Below are 21,172 nucleotides of genomic sequence, written 5' to 3'. Positions count from 1 at the left end.
TCTGCAAATTATTAACTGGTTTATTAAACTGTGATGTTAACTTGCACCAGCAAGGGGGTAGTGGGGGAGAAACCCTCTGGAAGCAGATTGTTTATGGGCAGAGAAGACAAAGAAGATACCCAAACCAGCCTTAACAGCACTGGCAAAAATTCCAGTTCCCTGAATGTTTCTCTGTGAATTAAATTCTTCCCTAATTAGATTTAAAAGGTGACATTTTTCTTGCTGCTCTTGATATGAGGAAAAATAAGCTTTGATTACACCGCATGAAAGTAGAAAAAGCATGGAACTAGAAGGGACCAAGGAGTGGGAAAGATTAATGGGTCAGGCAAGGGGGAGCGGGACGCTTCTGTGAGAAGCAAAGGGGCTCTTAAAACTGCCACACGTGACATTTCTTTGAAGTCAAGTCAAAGTCAACATTTTAGAAAATCAACATTGCAGAAGCTGCACAGGCTCGCTTTGCCTCCTTTATATTGTTTTGCTCGCACCTGCCACACGCATGCAGCAGGCTGGAGCAGAAAGCAAGAGCACTGGCCGAAGCAGCAGAGCCAACAGCAGCCGTAGCAGCAGCAGCAGCAGCAGCAGCAGCCTTTGAAACCCTTCCATTGAGAATAGTTGGACAGGGAGAATATTGGCACTGACATCTCTTGGAAGAGGCGTGCATGCTCCAGCCGATACAGAGGAACTTAAAGGTGGTGCTGATGAACGGCTGATCCTACAGAGCTGATGCGTTTGCCACAAGAGCTGGGAGAGAGGAAGGCAGCAAATCATCCAGACTATCTCAAAGGAAAGCATTTTCTTGCATAATAATTAGGAAAAAAAGAAGAAGCTCTTTGAAGAGCATCCATAATGGACAAATGTAGCCTTTGGGGAGATGCTGTCATGATTTCTGTCCCCTCTTTACCGAGATAAAAAGGAGTCATCCTGGAGCTTCCAACGCAATTCTTTGGGGTCCTTTTTGGTCATTGTTCTCATCTTCTGCTTATGCATTGCTATTTGCTGACCTTTCCCACTGGAGTCTGTGCCCCCCCTTCCCAGTTGCTCCACCCTGTACAGTTCCAGCTGAGAAGAGGCACTGTTTCCTCAAACCATGCCACGAAACACCCATAAGGTACCTTTCACAAACGATGAACCTTGGTGTTGAGATTCTTTTGTCAGGGTGGTAGGACATTGTTGCCATTCAACAGGAAATAAAATCAGAAGCTCAAAGAGAAGGAGCAAGGGAGACTGAAACAAAACCATCTGAGAATCACTAGCAAAGGAGGGGCAAGCACCTTTTTCTTGAAAGTGTTCCACAGCCAAATTCAGCCAAGACGGAGAACATCATCAGTTTGAGATACTCAGGAGTGGAGATGAGAATGCAAACAGTAGTAAAGAAGAATGATTGATTGCACCATGACATCACAAAGTAGTCTTTAACATCTGTTTTTGGCTAGCAACTCTTTCTCAGGCCCGCATGATGCCTGAAGACAGGAATACGGGGGTTCGTGCCTCGGGTGCCCTGGCATCCTCCCCCTTCGTTCCCAAAACTACTTACAGGAGGATTAAGCGATGTTTTAGCTTCCGAAAAGGTAGGTACAGTCCTTGTCTTCCTTTCCTTTCTATATGGGCTGGGAATGTAAGAAAGCAGAAATGTCTTTTTAACAGAAATTCAGAAACAAAGGATGTGAAACAATAAAAGGTTTGCTAGACTTAAGTTTATTTCACCTTGATTTATTGTCACAAGATCACCAATACTTTTCTTCTCAGGTTTGCAAACCCATGAGTGGAAACAAATAAGGTGCAAAAGGTTTAACAGGGCTTAAAAATCACAGTGCATGGGAGATATAAAAAGCAGTCAGGCATCAAGGACGCTTGCTTTCATTTAAGCATGGACGAAACGGTCAGAGATTTAGCTAGAACAGGGCAAGGGAGCCATCTGGATTTGAAAAGGTTTGGTGAGCTGAAAAGGTTTGCAGTACAATCTGATCCTTTCTGTTAACGTTCTGCTGTGTGATTTTGCTTGCATGCATTCTGCAGCTCGTTTTTTTTCCATGTCACTGCTGCAAAAGACCTTTTCACTCTTGTTCTCTCACCTCTTCTGCTGAATATTGTACTTCTAAGCAATGTGCAGGATTTTCACTGGGCATGTGTGTGCCTGCCTGGGTTTCCAGCACAGCTGCTGCTAGTGGACGTGTGAAATGTGTTATTTCATTATTATTATTTCTATTTGTTATTATTAATTTATTATTAAATTGAATTCATTCACTCTGATTAATCAGTAATAAAATTATTGATTGTATTAATTATTGTTAATGTTATTGAAGCAGGCAAGGGGTTAGTTTTAAAAATATAAAAAAGAGTTCCCCAGAATTGGCCCAATTGGCTAGTCCAATGACACTCAGAGATAGAGCATAAGAGAAAACACCCCCCCCCACCACCACCACCAATTCCCTCAAGATCCAGCATTTTCAGACCACTTAGCTTTGCTTGCATTTCCCTTACCTGTGACAGTTAATGGCCCTTCATCTCTGGAGACAGTACATTCTTTGGCATGGAGTCTTGAAAAAGAAATAGTCTGCATTTTTGGGGAGATCCAAGAAACCAAATGGCATTATTATACAGATCTGAGAAAAGATTTAAGAAATAAGTTCCTGCCTTGGGTCAAGAGTAACCCAGTGACCCCTTTATTGCTAGCCTTCTGCTAGTGTCGTTCAATTTATTTCCATAGGGAAACTTGGAAGAAGCGAAATAAATAATGGGCTGTGAGCCAGTTTCAGAGTTTCACTCTGTGTGTAATGGCCAGGTATGCAAGGGGTTATATCATATGCACCAGTCACTTCTCAATTGTATTTAACATGCTGTGTAAAACATGAGCATCTGTGGGTTTGCAACCAGGTACAGCTTTGAGATTATACAATGTCAATGAACTATTTAAAGAAGCCCCTTTGTTGTTAAAATGTTTTTTTTAGAGTAAAGACCTTTCTTTCTATCATTTCCCAGAAATATAATAAATTATCTCAACATTCTTGACATCCTTATAGTTTTTTTATACATTTGCTCTAGGCAAAATTCAATGATACCTCAAGGGATATATGAAATATTTTGGTAGTCTCATCATTTGGTTTTGTTTTGTTTTTTAATTTGAACATTAGTTTTACCTACAAATGACCCTCCAGATTCCTCTCCAATGATATTCTGAAGCATGCTATGGAATTGGAAGACTCCACTGAGGGTGGATTTCTTCTAAAGATAATTATCAATTGATTTCATTTCATCATGTGGATTATATTGTTGGAGATATACAGACCACTCCCTCAACCATTTTCCACTACAGATAGTGAAGATCAGAGCAACAAGGCCATCTCAGCTCAGCCATAATAAATGATAGCTCAAAACTGAACATAACAGACCCTACTGAACAAAAACTAGCATTTGATCTGAAACATCTGATCAGAATTAAATATCCCAATTCTCAGCAAGCTTGGAAGCAGAGAGCAAGCACAGAATTTTGAGGATCAAAGCAATGACCAAGATCAAGAAATGACAATTTAGCCTTCCTCAATTTATGTCCAGAACAGAAACTGTATCAAGGGCTTTTCTTCATGCATCTTTGTTAAGAAATGAGAAGGGGAGTATGATGGTGTTTAGTATTGTAGAGCTTTAATGGCTTTTGAGAGAACAGATCAGAAGCTATTAAGACTACAATGCATTCTACAGCAAGAGTATATAGATAAATCTGTGCCACCTAGAAGAGTGATCCTGTAGTCAGCAGATCATTGGTGATAGTTTGCAAGAATACTGCTGGTGGTCTGTCACATGGCTGCCAAACTAAAAAGATCTTTTAAAAAACTGTTAAGATCTAATAAAACTGCCAAATCTTGAGGCTTTTCTGTTTTGCCTGAAATTTCATTGTGCTTAAATCTTGCAGGATTTGGTGATCTCACATAATCCTTAATATTAGATTTAAATAATCTAATATTAAATTAAAAAAATTATCCACAGATGCCAGTTGAGGAGGTACTTGGGTTGTAATATTTGCCTACAGGGTGATCAGCACAAGCTTTCAATGGCAATGTAATTGTCCACATAAAATAAACGTTTGGAAACTGCTGTTCCAGATGTTTTGGACTGTAAGTTTCATTAGCCCAGATAGCATTGAATAGAGCAAGAACAGGGAGTACCGGGTTAACTTTTTGACCCCAGCTTTAGGGAGGTTTGTTTCATTTGTTTTCTAGTGAATATGATTGTGTGTTGGGACACAGAATCCAGTATTTTGGAATATGGTTTTGTTTCTTTGTTTTTATACCACCTCTTTGCTAATAAGCTATTACAGCTACATACAACAAATCAAAATACAGAAGTGTTAAAAGCATAAAAACCTACCATTTAAGTCTTAACTTGAAAGCTAAACTGAAAATGTAAAGGAATAAAAAAAAATAGTTCAGTCTGAATGAGTTTTTGTTCCTCAAGGATGGGTACGCTTGAGTGTTGAAATATTCACTATTCAAAATTTAATAACATATGCAATTCAAAAATGCTCATAAAAAGCACGTATTAGGAAAAATGTTCACTAAATACATAATGGGGAAATATTTACAAAAGTATAACATTAGGGACAATATTTTCAAAAATTACATACATTAGAAAAAGTACATACTGAAACTGCAAATGTTAAGAGAAATGTATACAAAAATGAGTCTGGATTTTGATTCAAGACTTTTTTTCTTCTGAATTTACATATTAATACTGAAAAAGGCTGAAACAAACTAAAGGTCAGAAAAATGAGAATCCGAGTGAAACAGAAATATATAAATTGATCTGTCCCCTGTGGAATGCATTGCCTCAGAAATAGTATTTGGCTCCCATCTTTTCTGCTTTAGAAGAGTAGTCAAGACACGCCCCTTTTGCCTGGCCTTTAGAAACTAGAGATTTTATTTATTTTTAATAGATTTTTATTTTATTTTTATACTTTCCTTGTATCTGTGTCTCATTTTTACTGTAAGCCATCTTCTGCAGCCTTTAAATTTAATAAATAAATACCAATAAAATACATGTGGTAGTAGTGCCATGAAGATTATGGAATTGCACATTCTCTCCCTGTCTGTCCATCTGTCAGCCTTACCAAGTTGACCAAACAGGAAACATGGCTAATTCTACTTTATTGTAAAGCTACAGTAACAAAATTTTGCAAGTCTGAAAGTACAGTTCTCCCACCATCACCTTTACAGCCTGAGAACTTAGGGAGGGTTCCTCCTGAGCCTCTTGCTCTGCTCACTATGCAGCTGTGGGCTATGCTCCCTCTTATCTGCCCATTCCCTAGGCAGCATCTCTTTGCCCAGTCTCCCAAGGTCATTCCCACATACCATGACATCATCTCACCACTTGTTGCCTCCAGCCACAGTGGAGTATATAAGTAGACCTGAAGAAGGTCTTGGATTTATTTAAATGCAAGTAGAATGCTGAGAAATCTGATATCCTGCCTCATTAGGATTTTTGATCTCACATAACTGAACTCAGAGGAATGAAAGTACATGTTTCCTTTAAACCTTCAAGATGAATGAATGGACATCCAGGAGAATAAGGGATTAGCAAGATGTGAAAATATATGGAATGAGATTAGTCTGCACAACCCCATGTTTCACCCAGTTTAAAGCCCTCATAATTTTATGGGACAAACTGAACAAGAGTTGTGTCAGAAACTCAAGACAGTAGGGGGGGGCAGTTGTAGATCTGAAAGAAATATATATTATATCTGTGTGCCTGATATGAGGGCTTCTGAAATGGCAAAGTCTTCAAAAAGGCTTCTTCAGGAGATCTTAATAATTGAACAGGTTCATAATGAGACAGGCTGTCCCTTATGAAGACAGGTCATAAGCCACTCAGAGCTTTGAAGATTAAAATCAATGTTTGAATTGATCTCAGAAAACAATTAGCAAGCCGCAGAACATTGCACAGCAGCTTTTTCAACACTTTTTTCAAGTCACATGGTGCCCATTCTGTGTGCTGGGTAGTATCTTAGCTGCTGACTTGCACCAGTTGCCATCTGTGATATTCCTGTTTAACAGCAGGTCTCTTGAATAGGACTGATTACTGTACAAAATAAAAAGCTGGAAATTAATCTAGAAGTTTTGCTGGCAAACAAGTTCAGAGTTGACAGGTCTATGTTTTCTTACATTTCTTAATGGGTTTACTCAGTCCTCTGAAAGAGTATGTCAACAGTCTGGAGGTAATCAATAGTACAGCTTGAATGTTTGATAACCATATGGATTTATGTCCAAGAAATCCAGCATCAGTTAGTGAACCAACTGTGAACTTACCTGGTCTGATTAAATAACTTCCCATCTTCATCCAAATAGTTTCTTGGATTCACATTTCCCCAATGTGTTCTATATTTGATACTTTTATGCTTTCTATAGCAGATATACCAAGTGGAAATATGCTTAAGCTTACTTAAGGATAGAGAAATTAGAAACTAGGTGAGATTCAGATGCACTTCTCATTACAGAAAGAAGAAATTCAAATACCCTTGGGATGAAATTCCCCATGTTCTCATTGTCATCTTTCTCTCCTATGTGCCACTCTCATCCTTGTGTTCTCCTCTTCCTTTTCCCAATTCTCCTGCTGTTTCTCCTCTTCTCCTCTTTCTTTGATGGCTGGCAGTGCTTTCTCTCCTAGCCCAGTTGTGCCTATTCAAAGGGGTGTAGACACAATATTTACCAAGGAATCCCCTCTTTGCCAGGAACTTAAAGCAAAGCAGAGAGTAGAAGTGAAGTCCCTATAACCATATGAAATTTTATTTCTCCTGGAGCTTGTGTGAAGCCAGTGGGTATCTTTAGCTTCAGTCAGCTGATATCAGGGCAGTTCTGTGACTCTTTCTCCAGCAGTAGGATGTCCTTACCTGCAGTCACCTGCTCCATTGATACTGGGCCCATTGCCAATATATCCATTAGAGGAACTGTATAGGTTGTGGTCTCAGAACTGGCCTGCTCTCAGTCTTCATTATACCCCACTTTGTAAAGATTCCTGGAATGTTCAGAACTTGGGAGAAAGTTTAACTGATTAATTTCCAATCAATGAGCTCCAAACTCCCTTCTCACTTTTTAAAAACTTTATCTGCCTAGGACTTTCATAAGAAAATAAGATTGTCAGCTCTTTACCAGCCTAAGTAGTTCAACCAAGAAATCAGCCCTCTGTTCTGAAAGTAATAGCAGTTAATGAGAACAGCTTCTTTTGGCTATATATTAAAGGAAAGTCACACATCCCTTTCATTGCACAACTGCACCAGATGTATCTCCCCCATCAGAATTGGAAGCAATCTTAAAAACTTGGCTGGTGGTACCAGAAAACGAAGGGGGAAAAAGTGGTTATTTTTATGCTGGGCTAAAAATATGAAATGTACTGAGATAGAAGTGTTCCATAAATAAAAGGAACAGGTTAATTTTTGAAGATTAACCCAGTGTAGAATTGTATGGAATACCCCAAGGAATATGATTTCTTTGCTGATATTAGCAGCTTACTGCAATTTCTTTATGAGCAGTAGAGTTCTGAGGCAGAAGAACAATGAAAAGGAATGCAACATGGCCATCCTAGCGTCCAAAGGATTTTTACCAATCATATTAGACATAGACTTTTTTGCTGTAATAGAACTGCTTCAGGATATAGTTTTGAGCATAAATGTGCTAACATTTTCTCAAAAGGGACCTTTCAGGGAAAATATTGTGGGCATTTTCTCTCAAGCATGCTCACTCTACCAAGAAGATATATTTGTCAAATATTCTCTATTTTGTTTTGCTTTTTCTTGTGTGACAGCTGTTGTTCCTCACCGCTCCTAAAATGTCCCCGAATGATGCTATACTCGGGGCGTTGTAGAAGATGCAAAATGGCAGTCTGGTGAATGGAAGACTGCAACTGCTGCTAGTGATATTAATGGTGCAGAAAAAAAATCCCCAAGTCACCTTGCATGACCTCTTCTCCAAAATGAAGAATTATTAAGCTAGGTTAGGCAAATGGACTCTGTAGCTTAAAGTGATTTTCAGTCATGGCTACACCTGCCAGGCTTGGGTTGTTAGAGGTATGATGATAAGAGTATTTCTGAAAGATTATTAATGCAACTGGCCATTCTCCTTTGATGCATTAATTACTCAGATCAGTCATGCATTCTTTGTAAAAAATCGCTCCATTTCTTGGTCCTCAATTTATAATTAATCTGTTTAGATACATGACACTGTAATTTGTGTTACATTTGCATTAGTTCGAAAAGCGATTTAGAGTTGAAAACCTCTCTCTTCTCCAATTAAAAAAAAATAATTCCCAGTGATATATGTTCTCAGAGTTTATACATAGGTTTGGGACTATATCATTGTTCACACATATAAGCAACCTATTGTGGTGAAATCAAGAATGTAGGGATCTTCTCCAGAAATGTGGTGTATATACACACATTCACAGCAGACTGAAGATGGCAATTCAGCAAGGGGTGCTCTGTTAGAAAAAAGTAATTAACACAGTTAAGCAGCACAAGGGTTACATTTAACAGGAATATTTTACAGAAAAGAAGAATGCTTGGCTAGTATTCTAAATTCATAACATATTGACTAATATGCTAATTCTAAATCAGAGGCAGGGAAAATAAGGAGGTGATGAAATTAATATTTGCCTTATTACCACTGTATCATTATTACCAAAATAATAACAACAACAACAACAACAACAACAACAACAACAACAACAACAACAAAGAAAATTATAAAGCACCTTGAATTCCATTGGGTGAGACCAATGTTGGACTATGCAAAAGTGAAATGATGAAATGGAGATGAAATAAGTATCAGAGTAATTGCACTGATTTTATTTAAGAGTAACAAGAATGCAAAAGAAGTAACATCTTACTTGCTCATTAACTCTTTGAAGCTTATGGCAGGTGGTGGTTCCCCTCGTGTCTTTTGGTTCGGTTTTGGGATCTATAAATGGGATATTTCCCCAAGTCAAGTCAAGTCAAGTCAAGTCTCTTTGTGGTCTTTAACCAGATGTTTCTCCAAGCTGTTGAGGCATTTTTGGGTGGCCAGTTATTGATCACCAGCCAAATGTTGTACTCAGATTTGATGGGATTTATGGTACTGTGGCTAGGATAGTTGCTGCAGAGACCAAATGCATCTTTTCTGCCTTGAACCAAAATAGACTTATACTTTGATAATTGAATTTTCCCCAGGTTGACAATGATGTTCTTCAGTAAAAACATGCCCACAAAAATGTTAGAGAAAGATGTGCAGAACATGCAGATAACTGAAATGAATATACAAATGTTTTTTTTTTTAAGTCCACAGTGAGCTGCAGACAGATTAATATAAACTTACAATTGGAAAAATGTCAGAAATAGAATTCATCAGATTTAGCCATTCTTCATTCAATAGTGCTGCAGATGAGACAGACAGTGCTATATTGCTCCCACATAAATGGTGCCAAAGAGTCTGTGCTATGCAAAAAATAATGCTGACTTTACTATTACTGCCTGATTTCCTTTCTTCTATTAGGCTTGAAGAATGAAGTTGTGTTAATGGCAGGAAGGAGGGAAAGGACACAATAAGTACTCTTGGAAAATCACAGCATTTTATATATCCTACAGAGGGAGCAATAAATACTCATGTACAAGTTTTGTTCCATTGTTAAGATCTGTAATATTTCTGTAACTCCTTTCTGTAAATAGCATCAAAACCTTTTCACAGGGGTGATCACGGAGAGGGATTTTGTTATAATATAACAGGATATAAATTCTATGTATTCTATGTATCCCATTTACTAACAAAACCAACCAAGCAAATGGGGGGGGGGAGGGGTGCACATAGTGGATTTTTGCCAGAATCTCCTAAGCAAAGTCCAGCATGTCGATTACTCCTATACCACAATGGCTCTCTTACGTTCCTCACAAGTACATTCAGTATGGGAAATGCCATAAAGTCACTTAATATAACTTAGTATGTCATCTTACTTTCACTTATTTCATCTCCATTTCATCATTTCACTTTTGCATAGTCTGACATTGGTCTCACCCAATGGAATTCATGGTGCTTTATAATACTAAGTTATACATAGCGACATATTTCCTTCTCACATCCCACACACAGAGCCAGAAAGATGGAGCAGTGTATGGGCCACCAATGAATTTCTTAGAGGATTTATAAATATGAACGTTCAACTTTAGTGATGAAAATAATTTGAAACCATTAGTGTGGCAGTTTGCTGTCTTGTTGGGGTGAGGGTAGGGGAGAGACAATGGCATGCTTTGTAGGTCATAAGCTTTCATCTTGCTTGAGTAAGCAAAGAATCCAGTCTCCTGAGCCTGCAACTGTCACAGCTAGTTACAAGGAATTTTACTGCCATTCATAACCTCATTGTCCTTGCAAAGAGAGTTTAGTCATTCTTCACTAAGAGGAGAGGCTGAGTTTCATTATCATTTCCACACTCCATCAAAAAGCATCACCAGTCTAGAAGTCATCTGTGATTTATAACACTACACACGGTGGCAATGAAAGCACCACAGTACAAATTGGCAAACACAGAACGTGGGTACCATAAGGTAGAGATGCTTTTATTCTTGGTAGGAAGCTGCCTGAAAATGTATTCTGGATGTCTCCAGGGACGTTTGGCATGATTAAAGCAAGTTTGGCATGTTAATGAAGGTTGAGCAATGGCAGTTTGTTCATTGCACAAAATCATATTAAGTGGAATTATTTAGCCAAGTTTGGTCAATGTTTTAAAAGTGGTATTAAAGCAGTAGCCAATGGATATGGAAACACACTGGAAAAAGCTAGGAGGAGGAAGACCTGGAGGTGTTTTCTACATTTCCATAACATTTTCACTATGCAATATATTTAAGAGTGAAATGTTCATTCAACTATGATTTCCATGAATTCCATCTTGTTTAGTCTTATGACCATCTTCCACTGTGAGTAATGGCTCGTCTATTTAAAAAAGCTCTATGACTGCTTGGATTTCCCAGGGCTTCCTTGTTTCCCTACTTCAGGTATGCTGAGATTAAATGTGTTGAAGTTATTCAAGTCTTCAACATTTATTTGTTGGTATCAGGTGTATTAACAGCCCACAATACCTCTCATTCCAGAAAGTAATATATGATCCATACAATGGGCTTCTCCAGCCTGACACCCTTCATATGTGTTGGAATGCCAGTGTCATAATCTCTATCCAAATATTTTGGGATTATGGGAAATGTAATACAACATACTTGGAGAGTGCCAGATTGGGTAAAGTGGCTATACAGTGAAGGGAAATGGTTATAAGGTAGAAATATATTTTAAGTATTAGAAATTTAAAGGAGATTTAGACAAGACCAAATCAACCAGTACTTAGGAACAATCATTCAATATTCTAATAGAGTTAGGAAAAACATGATAGACCACCAAGGCCATATACTTAGCTCAACATTTCTTAGGGAGGGAGCAATTAAAGGACAGAAAGTAATGCCACACAAAGTGACTTGGAGGAGCAGGAGAATGCAAAGCATCAGGTTATCAATCTCTTCCTGCCAGTTCATTCAAACCATGGTGGAAAGTTCTGCATTCTTCCTCTGCTTGAATCCTTTATCACCATTTCTTCAGTGGTGAGGAAGTCAATTACTCCAGGTCTAGTCTGGCATCCCAGAGGACTTGATCTTGGGCCATCTCTGATGAATGAAGGAACTTTGCATCCAAAGTGTTTGCATCTGCCCTAAGAGTGTGCATAATGCTGGCTATTACTGATGGGAAAATTGCTGAAAGTAAAAGCATTCCACTGATGTATCAGAGTAGTAGATGGTTCCATTGAATTTGTCTTCATCATTAATGTCTTCCTAACCAAGTTAGGTTCACTCTGTAACCCACCAATGGGTTACATGCCAAATTAAATAACCGTCTCTTTTTCTTTTAATTAAAAAAAAAAGGCCCAAAGAGTGTGCCTAAGATCTCATGAAATTTCAATTAAGAACACCATACTCTTATGAGATTTTAAGGCTTTTTTTTTTTCATTTTCATTTTTCTTGTTTACCATCTGCAACATTCTGCAAGATCATACCATGGACTCACCAGCTGAAAAATTGCTGACATAAATTGCTTGAAATAAATCTTTCTTATAATTGGGACAAATAAAGATCAAGCTACTAATCCATGTTCCTATATGTAAAAGTTAGAAATGTCATATTGGCCTATTATAAATCCTGATCTACAGTACCTTCTGTCTACCTCTGATTTTCTATATCCACCACTCCCCACAGCCGCACTACACAAGAAAAGATTGATGGAAGTCAGAGTAAAAATCACAATTAGAGGTTCTCTCAGTGAAAAAATAATGTCCCCCCCCCAACAAAAAAAATCAAAGTTTTTCCAGACGCACATTTGAAACCCACTGTTCTAAGAATAATAATTTGAGAACAGCTTTATTCATCTTAAGTATATATGAAAAGAGTGTTGAAAATTAAAGATGGCTAGAGAAAGTTCTGTATTTTTTCTACTAACTCTCATTTGGATGACAAAGAAATTTATTTTAATTTTTTTCCGCAAAGGAGAATTTTGTTTTTTGTTTTTTTTTTTGGGGGGGGATGAAATTCTCATGGATGGAGTATGGAGTGATTATGGGGGGGGTGTGTTTGTATGAAAGTCCTATCCTTTGCATGATCATCACTCTGTGATCAACTTGGTTTTCCACATTTCCATTAAATCCAAGAGAAGACCTCATGAAGAAAGTTCCCTTCTGGATACCTTTTTTCAATAGCAGTGCTACCAACATCACCAAGAGGAAGTTGTGGCTAATATGTACACACATATGCTTTAATTACAGTATGTTCAAAGGTTTAACAACTGCCAAATGTAAGAGCTGAATGTGTATAGTTTTTCATAAGTTTTTCCGGAAGCTCAGGCAAGAGTAGATTTGAACTTCAGAGGTACAAAAAGAGAGAGAGAGGGAGAGAGAATATAATCTCTTACATATATTTGTATAGCCTCCCCAGTGGAAAACATTCCAGTTAATAAATAATTTATCTGTATTTCCTTTTTGTGACTCTACTTGTTAGATCTTTAAAGTGGTCTTAGGTCTAGTTGATCAGTTTTAAGGACTAAATTTTGAGAAAATAAGGAAAGGACTCAGTTTATGCTCACTAATTTCACCATTCAAATGGTTCAAATTCATCAACCTTGGTGATTTCTTTCAATGAAACAGGCACAGGATATGTATTTTGGATTTGGGGAACAATGTTTCTTGATCCACTTTCCAAAAGCATATTCAAGATAGCATTAGGCATCTCTCACACACGGACATGGATCTCCTATTGTTTAATGTCCAAAGGCTACGTATCAGAGAGTCACACAAATAGCAATCTTCCCTCACTATATCACAAATACATGCTTGTTTAATTTTTTTAAAAAATTTTTGCAATATATTTAAATTTCAACAGATTTTTTTGGTACTCCCCTTCTCAACCCCATAAGCTGATAAGTTACATGATACTTCAATGGCCAGTTACCTTAAGCATATTCTCAAGACAGTTTCTGTCAGATGGAATGCAGCTTCTCTGACAAATGGGCACTTAATTAAACATCTCCAATAATAGCAAACCCAACAGTTTCTCAGGCATTCTCTTCCTTGTGAAACAGCTCTATTGTTAGAATATTTATGCTAGGGCCCTACTGAAAAAGTCTCCTGCATTTTCTACTCATCCTATTCAAATCGATGGAAAATAATTTTCTTTTGAAATACCTTCAAAGAGAGAATTTTGGTGAAATCCTCATGAATGGACTGTTGTGTTCTTGCATTCATGTTAACTTCATGTTCAGAGGTTATGTGTGAATGTCCTGTCTTTCATTGTACCCTCATTCCTGCATACCCCTGACTTCCCACATTTCAAACCAAGCCCAAAGATTGTCATAAGAATTCATCCCATGCGGCTTTTGCAGGCTCATGGTCCACGTAGCCCTGGAGGCTTTAAACAGATGGAAAGAAGTGAACAGGAAACATTATCAACAGTAACACCCTTCACTATCTTCATCTCTGCCACCTCCAATAATCAAATCAACTTGAAAACACCCCAAGGGGAGCGGGGGGTGGGGGGCGGGAAAAACCAAAAGGTATTGCTGAACTATGAGAATACTTTCTTTCTTGGAGGTGGGGGAGGGAACCTTTGAGGAACAGCAAGTCAGACTTCAGCACAGAATTCATTTCTGCTAATGTTTAAACAAAGCTTGCTTCTGTTCATTTTCCACTGCCTATAAAACCACTTCCTTCTGAAAAAATCTTCTATATTCATATCTAACGTGTTATTCTAGTATCTTTGCAGTTCTTGAAACATCAGGCCAAACAATGGACCTGTACGATTTATGGAATGAACGTGGCTGAAGGGTCTGGGGGATCACAGTGAAAGTGGTAACTAAGCAGATAGGTCTTCTTCTACATTGTCATAATGAACGACTGGCTGAAAAGTTATAAATAAAGAAACAGGTGTGCCTTTTAAAACAGAAGCTGATTTGTCCTTGAGCCTTTGCCAGAAAGATAAAAGAAAGTGCAGCTAAAATACAATGCAAGCAATGTTGGTTGCTAATAGAAACATGATAGGAAAGAGAAGGACACCTTTCCCTAGGGAGTTAGCAGAACCCGCACCAATGCAGGTTAACTTGAGTTTCGGGGGAAGAAGACCATTTCTGGCCATTCCTGAGTCTCAAGTCCAAGATTATCTAGGCGAAAGCACCTCAAGAAACAATCCCCTAATGCATGACAAAGATAAAATTGCTAAGGTTTTAACATGAAATTTGTTCATGTTTGTTTTCCTTTGCTTTGGTTGCAAATAATTCCATTTTGGCTGAACCTCTTCTGTTTGCGTACAAACTTTCAGAGCGTTTCAGCTTTTGAGAATGGGAAACTGTCTCTGAAAACGACACAGAAAAAAAGCTCCATTTTCCCCTATCACCCAGAAAGTTCTAAATTATGAATTATACTGTTTTTACCCAAGAGGATGATGAGATTTCACCTCCATTAAATAATAATTACAGCAGTTGCATCCTGTTCTTTTTCAAATCTTCTTCTTTTTTTCTGTTTCTGCTTGAAGGAGAGGTGGGAGGATATGTGGGAGTGTTTGTACTGTTTCTGTATATGACAGTGAGAAAAAAATGTGAATGAGGAAGAGAATGATTGGTTTATGCAGATGGGGACCAAGTTAAATTAAATTCTTTTTGTTCGTTTGTTTTATGTTTGGCGTGGCCTTACCTTTTCTGTATGGACTGTGGCTTCTAGAATAGGCCTAGTTGGAAACACATATATAGGTGTGCCATATATACCCATGTATATATGGTGTGGGAAAATGGTGTGGGAAAACCTCCAAAACTGGATGAAAACCATAAGAAAAGAAATCTGGGCATGACATAGGATTTTTGACTATGCTTTGTGTGTGTGTGTTTTCCTATTTATCTTTCGGAGGAAACCCTTCAATTCAAGCATAACTTTGTTTCAAGTAGATATGCCCAAAGTTAAAACTCAGGAATGTTCAGTGTGGCCCTTCACATGCCATCTTTAATTTGTAGGTGGAAATCTCTTACATCCAAAATAAAACTGATATTTTGATTGGCAGATTGGCTGATATTCAGTAGAAAATGTAATACAGATTCATTTCCACGTTAAGTTTTCAGTCTGGCTAACAAATTGTAAAATTTAATGTAAGCACTAAATTTTATAAATAAAGCTGAAGAAAAAAATCTCATTTTAAAATATTCCTATGAACATGAATATATCTATTACCTGTTATCTGGCTGTCTGGCTGCCTCTCTGTCTAATTCAGCATGTAAAGAAGTATTTCTCACAATATTTCCAAGTATTACTACAGTAAGAGTTAATAATGCACTAGAGTTTGTCCCCCCAAAATTCAAGTTTCAATGTTACATACAGCTATAAATTTCAGTGAATAGTTTTTCCTAACATATAAGGTTAAAAATATAAAATCCCATTTTTACTTCTTTAAGTGTACTGAAGAAAATATTGCATGTACTTGTTGTAGATCCCAAGAGGCAAAAATTGGAGAAAGGGAAGATGTTAAGGAGATTCCATAAATTTAGCTTACTTTGTAGATACATTATATTTAAATACAACCGTATCCATTAAATTAAGATAAGGAAGTTTAAAAAGAAGCAATAGACAAGAAATTATTACAAAGTATAATCAAGAACTGAAAATATCAAGAATTGACTATAAATTTAATATATAGATGGTATTACATCTCTTTAGAATTTCATTTTACTGTTGAAAGTCTTTCTAGATTGTATTGGAGAGGTTGTAATCAAACAGGTACCTATTACTTACCTATAACATCTACTTACACATTTTTGCTGAAAGTTTATGAGGAAATTGGAAAATATACAATAGTTATAGCAATTCATTAGAACCCATAGTATAGAAGAACAGAGATCTCAAATTTTATCTCCCAGAAACCTGCTGGTTATTCACACGCTGGCTTGCTTCCTGGCCCTTGGAGTAGCATCTTGGTAGTTTTCACCACCCATCTATCTTCTAGAAGGCTCGTCACCTAGCATCCTCTCCTCTAACCTTAATCTATGAAAGAGAGTTATCTCAATTTAGTAATAAGTGAGAGAAGAAATTGTATTTTTTTTTAGTATTTATGTATAGGGTTGTTTTAGAGTCTGATTTTAATTGATTAATTAATTTTAACTATTTATATGGTATCATTTTTGAATGGGTTTTGGGTCTCTGGTTTTAATTGTGAGCCACCCAGAGTCGCTCGTTGGGGGAGATGGGTGGCATACAAATTTAATAAATAAATAAATAAAATAAAATATTGTGCCATCTTTTGGTCATCTAACATTGAGATGTGTCTAGAGTTATTGGCCCTTTCCCCCCTTGGAGATAGCCCAATCTCTTAGGGATTGTTAAACCTTTATTAAGAAAGAAAAATAAAATTCTAAAAAAACCCCTTTTAGATTTAAATATTAGAATGCAGGTGACTAACGCTGTGAAATATAAATGACAGAGCTGTTCTACTCTGGGAGTGCAGCAACTTCAGATGTATGGATTAAGAAAAAAAAGCCAACCGAATGTATAAACATAAATATAAGAAATCTGGTAGACCATAAAATGAAGCTGATCTGCCACTAATAAGGGAAAACATGTTGTAACTCCAGGTCCCGTCCCCTAAATCTCGCCCCCTGGTGGATCCTCAGAGACATGCCTTTTCTATGGAACAGCGTCCTCCTGAGATTCAGAGGATCTCCATCCTATTAGGCTTCTGGAGGGCTATAAAGACTGGCTAGGGTTTGGCCTAGGTAGAAGTGGGCCCAGAAAATGCAAGAGTTTATGGGATGTTGAGGAGCTGTGGTTGGTGTTGGTATGGTGTTGTCATGGGGTTTGGTTGGCTTTATTTATTCTGTTTTTATTAATTATTGTTGTGAGCTGCCTAGGATTATCTTGTAAAAGATAGATGGCCATGTAAGTTTCTAATAATTTCTTTTTAAGATCAGTAACATAGGTTTCTTGAAGGTTTGATTCAGATTTACAAAAAACACCATACTCTTTTAATTATGGAGAGACATACTAACTGCACACAAAACAAAATTTAGATGTAGCACAATTCTACTTCAACATTTATCTATTTCTAAACAAGAGACCCTTGAATTAGACGTTCCTTCCAATTCAATTTTATCTAGATTTCTTTTCTGTTTTTCTGGAAGTTGCAAACTTCCATCTGGGGCTGAAGGTAAATGATCTCAGCTTTCTCCTTCTTTCCATCCCTACATGCCACTTCTTGCTCAGAGATCTGCTTTTATCTTTTAAAAAATAAAACTTTTAACTGCCCAGAATGGGAGGAGCTCAGTGAGTCTCTTGATGCATACATGCCAGACACCATCCCTGAGAAAAAATGTGTACGGATAGTTCTTGCATAATGACCATTCGTTTAGTGACCGTTCAAAGTTACGGTCATATTAAAAAAAGTGACTTATGACTGGTGCCCGATGTTATGACTGTCGCAGCGCCCCCATGGTCACGTAATCATGATCTCGGCACTTGGCAACCAGCTCCCACTTATGATGGTTGCAGCATCCTGGGGTCACGTGATTGCCATTTGCGACCTTCCAGCCAGCTGCCAGCAAGCAAAATCAATGGGCAGCCATGTGATTTATTTAACGACCTCATGATTCACTTAATGACTATGTGATTCACTCAGTGACCATGTGATCCACGTAACAACCACAGTAATTTGCTTAACGATCACCACAAAAAAGGTCGTAAAATCAGGTGAGGTCACATGATGATTTGCTTAATGACCACATCGCTTAGCAACCTAAATTCCAGTCCCAGTTATGGTTGTTAAGCAAGGACTACCTATATTGGTATGTCTGTGGCTGTCATATGTTGTGAGAGTAGCCCTTCCCAGCCCCCCATGTCAGGGGGCTGGGAAGGGCTATTCTCACAACAACATTATTTAATAACTACTGTTAACGTAGTGTTAGTGTTTCCCAGGTCATGTAAAATGGTGCAATGCAAGAAATATTTATTAACAGTTCACCTTGAGTACTGACAACTACTGTTATCATACACAGGAATTTTTGGGCAGAAGCTGGAAGACACAGTTCGTTATGAGAAACGATATGGAAACCATTTGGCTCCGTTGCTGGTAGAACAGTGTGTGGATTTTATTCGCCTGCGGGGGCTGAAGGAGGAAGGACTTTTCCGACTGCCAGGCCAGGCTAACCTTGTCAAAGAGTTACAGGATGCCTTTGATTGTGGAGAGAAGCCGCTGTTTGACAGGTAGGATAACAAATATATCTTTTTTTATAATCTTCTCTCTCAGGGCTCAGAAAATGCATTTCTCAAAGCAACCTCCCCAGCCAGGTGCCTTCCATGTCCATTTGGACTACAACTCCAGATACATTTGGACTATGACTGCAACTACAAGTTCAAGCCAGCATGGTCAGCTGGCTGGAGTTTCTGGGAGTTGTTGTCCTCACACATCTGTAAGACACCAGGTTGGGGAATGCTGTGTTAAAAACTTACTAGTGTGGGAATTTATAATAAAAGGAGATTTGGACTTGAAACGCTTAATTCAAATCCATTCTCAGGTATAAAGCCTCCCAGTCCATTCAGATTTATCAATAATTATGGCATTCAACTGTATTAGCAGTGAATGTGAGTTCTGGATTCCATTACACCTTCAAAACTGTTTCAGAAGTATCTGATAGAATCTGGGGCTCTTTCTTTAAAGAATTACAAGCTTCCCTTTTATCCTAGAATTCTTGTTTTTGTGGAACAGTTTCCCTCAAGGTGATAATCACTAGATATATTGAGACTACAGATTCCAGAATGCTGAGAGCTGAGAACTGGAGGCAACAGAGGAGAGCAAGCTGCTGTGGGTGACTCCAGGAGTTCTTAATTTTTCACTACCAAGAATCCCAGCTTTTACTTTATTCTATATTATTTTTTAGCTTTGCAACAATGTATTTTCTGTTCTTCCTTTCACTCTATCCATTCTGCCAATTGCTCTATCATAAAAAGACTATTCTTCTTGCCTCTCTCCCCTTCTCTCTTTCTAAAAACTCCTACTCACATCTGGCCAACTGTAAGGAGATTGTCATAAATGTCTCAATGAAATGGGCAGCTTGTCTGTGCATGCTGCCAACCTAAAGAGGCAGTTTTTCTGAGAGGAAAGGGCTGAAAATAAAATGCCAAGTATAAGTTTGTATTTTGATTGATGATGCAACTGCATATGAAATAATAATTATTTATCAAGGGTCAGGCTATGGGACTATCTGGCTCAATATTGTTGACATTGACTGGGACTCTATAGCATTTCAAACACTTTGCACACACACACACCCTGCCCGACACAGAAACTTCCATGTAGATGTAATTCCCTTAGGTCAAGTCACATTCCAGTTGTTGATCTTAACCCATTTATCCATTATTTGTTGGGGGAATCCATCACTGTTTGGACGTTCATAAGCTCTGCTGGTTGTTAACTTTCCAGGGACTGCAATTGCATTTCAAGCTGTTTGCACATTAATTTAATCCACAGTGGAAGGTGTGTCTGAAAATATATCCATATGAAATCCTTTGACATACAGGTGTGCTCTCCCTACGCCATAACAGTTCTATGCCAGTGAGTTTACTAAAGGGAGATGATGCTGGGAAGAAAGTTCCGGCTGAGCTCCTGTGATTTTATAGATGACGCACATTTTTGCTAGGCTCAGCAACTGTCAGTTGGTGATGGATATTCTAAAAAATGGATCCTTGCAGGAAGACACAAGTCCGCCAAGGAATATTTGTGGAGTTTTGCTGTTCAGTCTCTTTCTGACCCACTATACCTGCCTGACGGTACAAGCTGTTTAATTGGCACAGAACTAAACTGGAGGCTCAGCCTATTTACACGGTGGGAAGTTACATGCCCACACAGAAGGCATATATTCACCTGAACAGAGGACGATCCTGAACTGATAATTATCTTCCCCAAAATCAAATGGAGCAAAATTATAATTGCCAATTCCAGCTGAAATAAATCATGGAGATTCCGCACACACCTGAAATATGTCCATGTGACACATTTGCATGTGTATGTGTATATGTATATACCTGCCAGAAGCTACATTCCCCAAAAAAGGGCAGGGCCAAGAACAAAGGTATACTAATTAAGTTAATAATGACCAATTAAAATTAATGTCTTGCAAAATAAAGTATCCCAATTACAAAAATTGTTCCACATCTGCATATGGCAACCAATCTCTTTCTCATAAACAACCCAGTTTCACACAAAGAAATGGAAGTACACCCACACGCACGCGTGCACACACACACACATGCACACCCCTTCCTTTCAGCAGGACCAACCCAAAAAAGGGATAAAAAATGATGGAGATAAAATAAGAGGAAAGGAACTAGGGGAGGGGAGGGGAGGGGAGGGGAGGGGAGGGCAGGGCAGGGCAGGGCAGGGCAGGGGAGGGGAGGGGAGGGGAGGGGAGGGGAAGCAGAGGCACAACATTGGACTAAGGTAGGGAGACAGCTAACTAGACAAAGAAAGAGGGATAAGAGGGATAAGCTCAAGTTAGGCATTATAAAAAGTTAAATTCACCAGGCAAGAAACTCCTCCAAGCCAATCTTCAAAGTCATCTGTTTCAGCCATTTGTTTCTTGTGCCCATTCCTTTGTTTTCAGCACCTTCCTCT

General features: G+C 38.2%; 1 protein-coding gene across 3 annotated transcripts in view; it reads left to right on the top strand.

Annotated features, from left to right (window-relative positions):
• The window catches only part of ARHGAP24 (Rho GTPase activating protein 24), a 331,147-nt gene that overhangs the window by 277,893 nt on the left and 32,082 nt on the right, over window positions 1–21,172 (top strand). For 2 of the 3 annotated variants that reach the window (XM_088133099.1, XM_007420709.3), the window contains one exon: window positions 18,558–18,765. In XM_088133099.1, coding sequence (XP_087989225.1) covers window positions 18,558–18,765 — 208 coding nt within the window. Of the gene's footprint in view, window positions 1–505; window positions 1,569–18,557; window positions 18,766–21,172 lie in introns of those variants that run through there. The other variant, XM_007420708.4, reaches the window with a different exon arrangement.

Source organism: Python bivittatus, unplaced genomic scaffold (genome assembly GCF_059951505.1).
Source record: "Python bivittatus isolate LINGU-HERP-01145 unplaced genomic scaffold, Pbiv_v1 ctg000070_np1212, whole genome shotgun sequence".
NCBI lineage: Eukaryota > Metazoa > Chordata > Lepidosauria > Squamata > Pythonidae > Python > Python bivittatus.
Note: the sequence above shows the minus strand (reverse complement) of the source record. Positions and strands in the feature narration are given on the sequence as shown.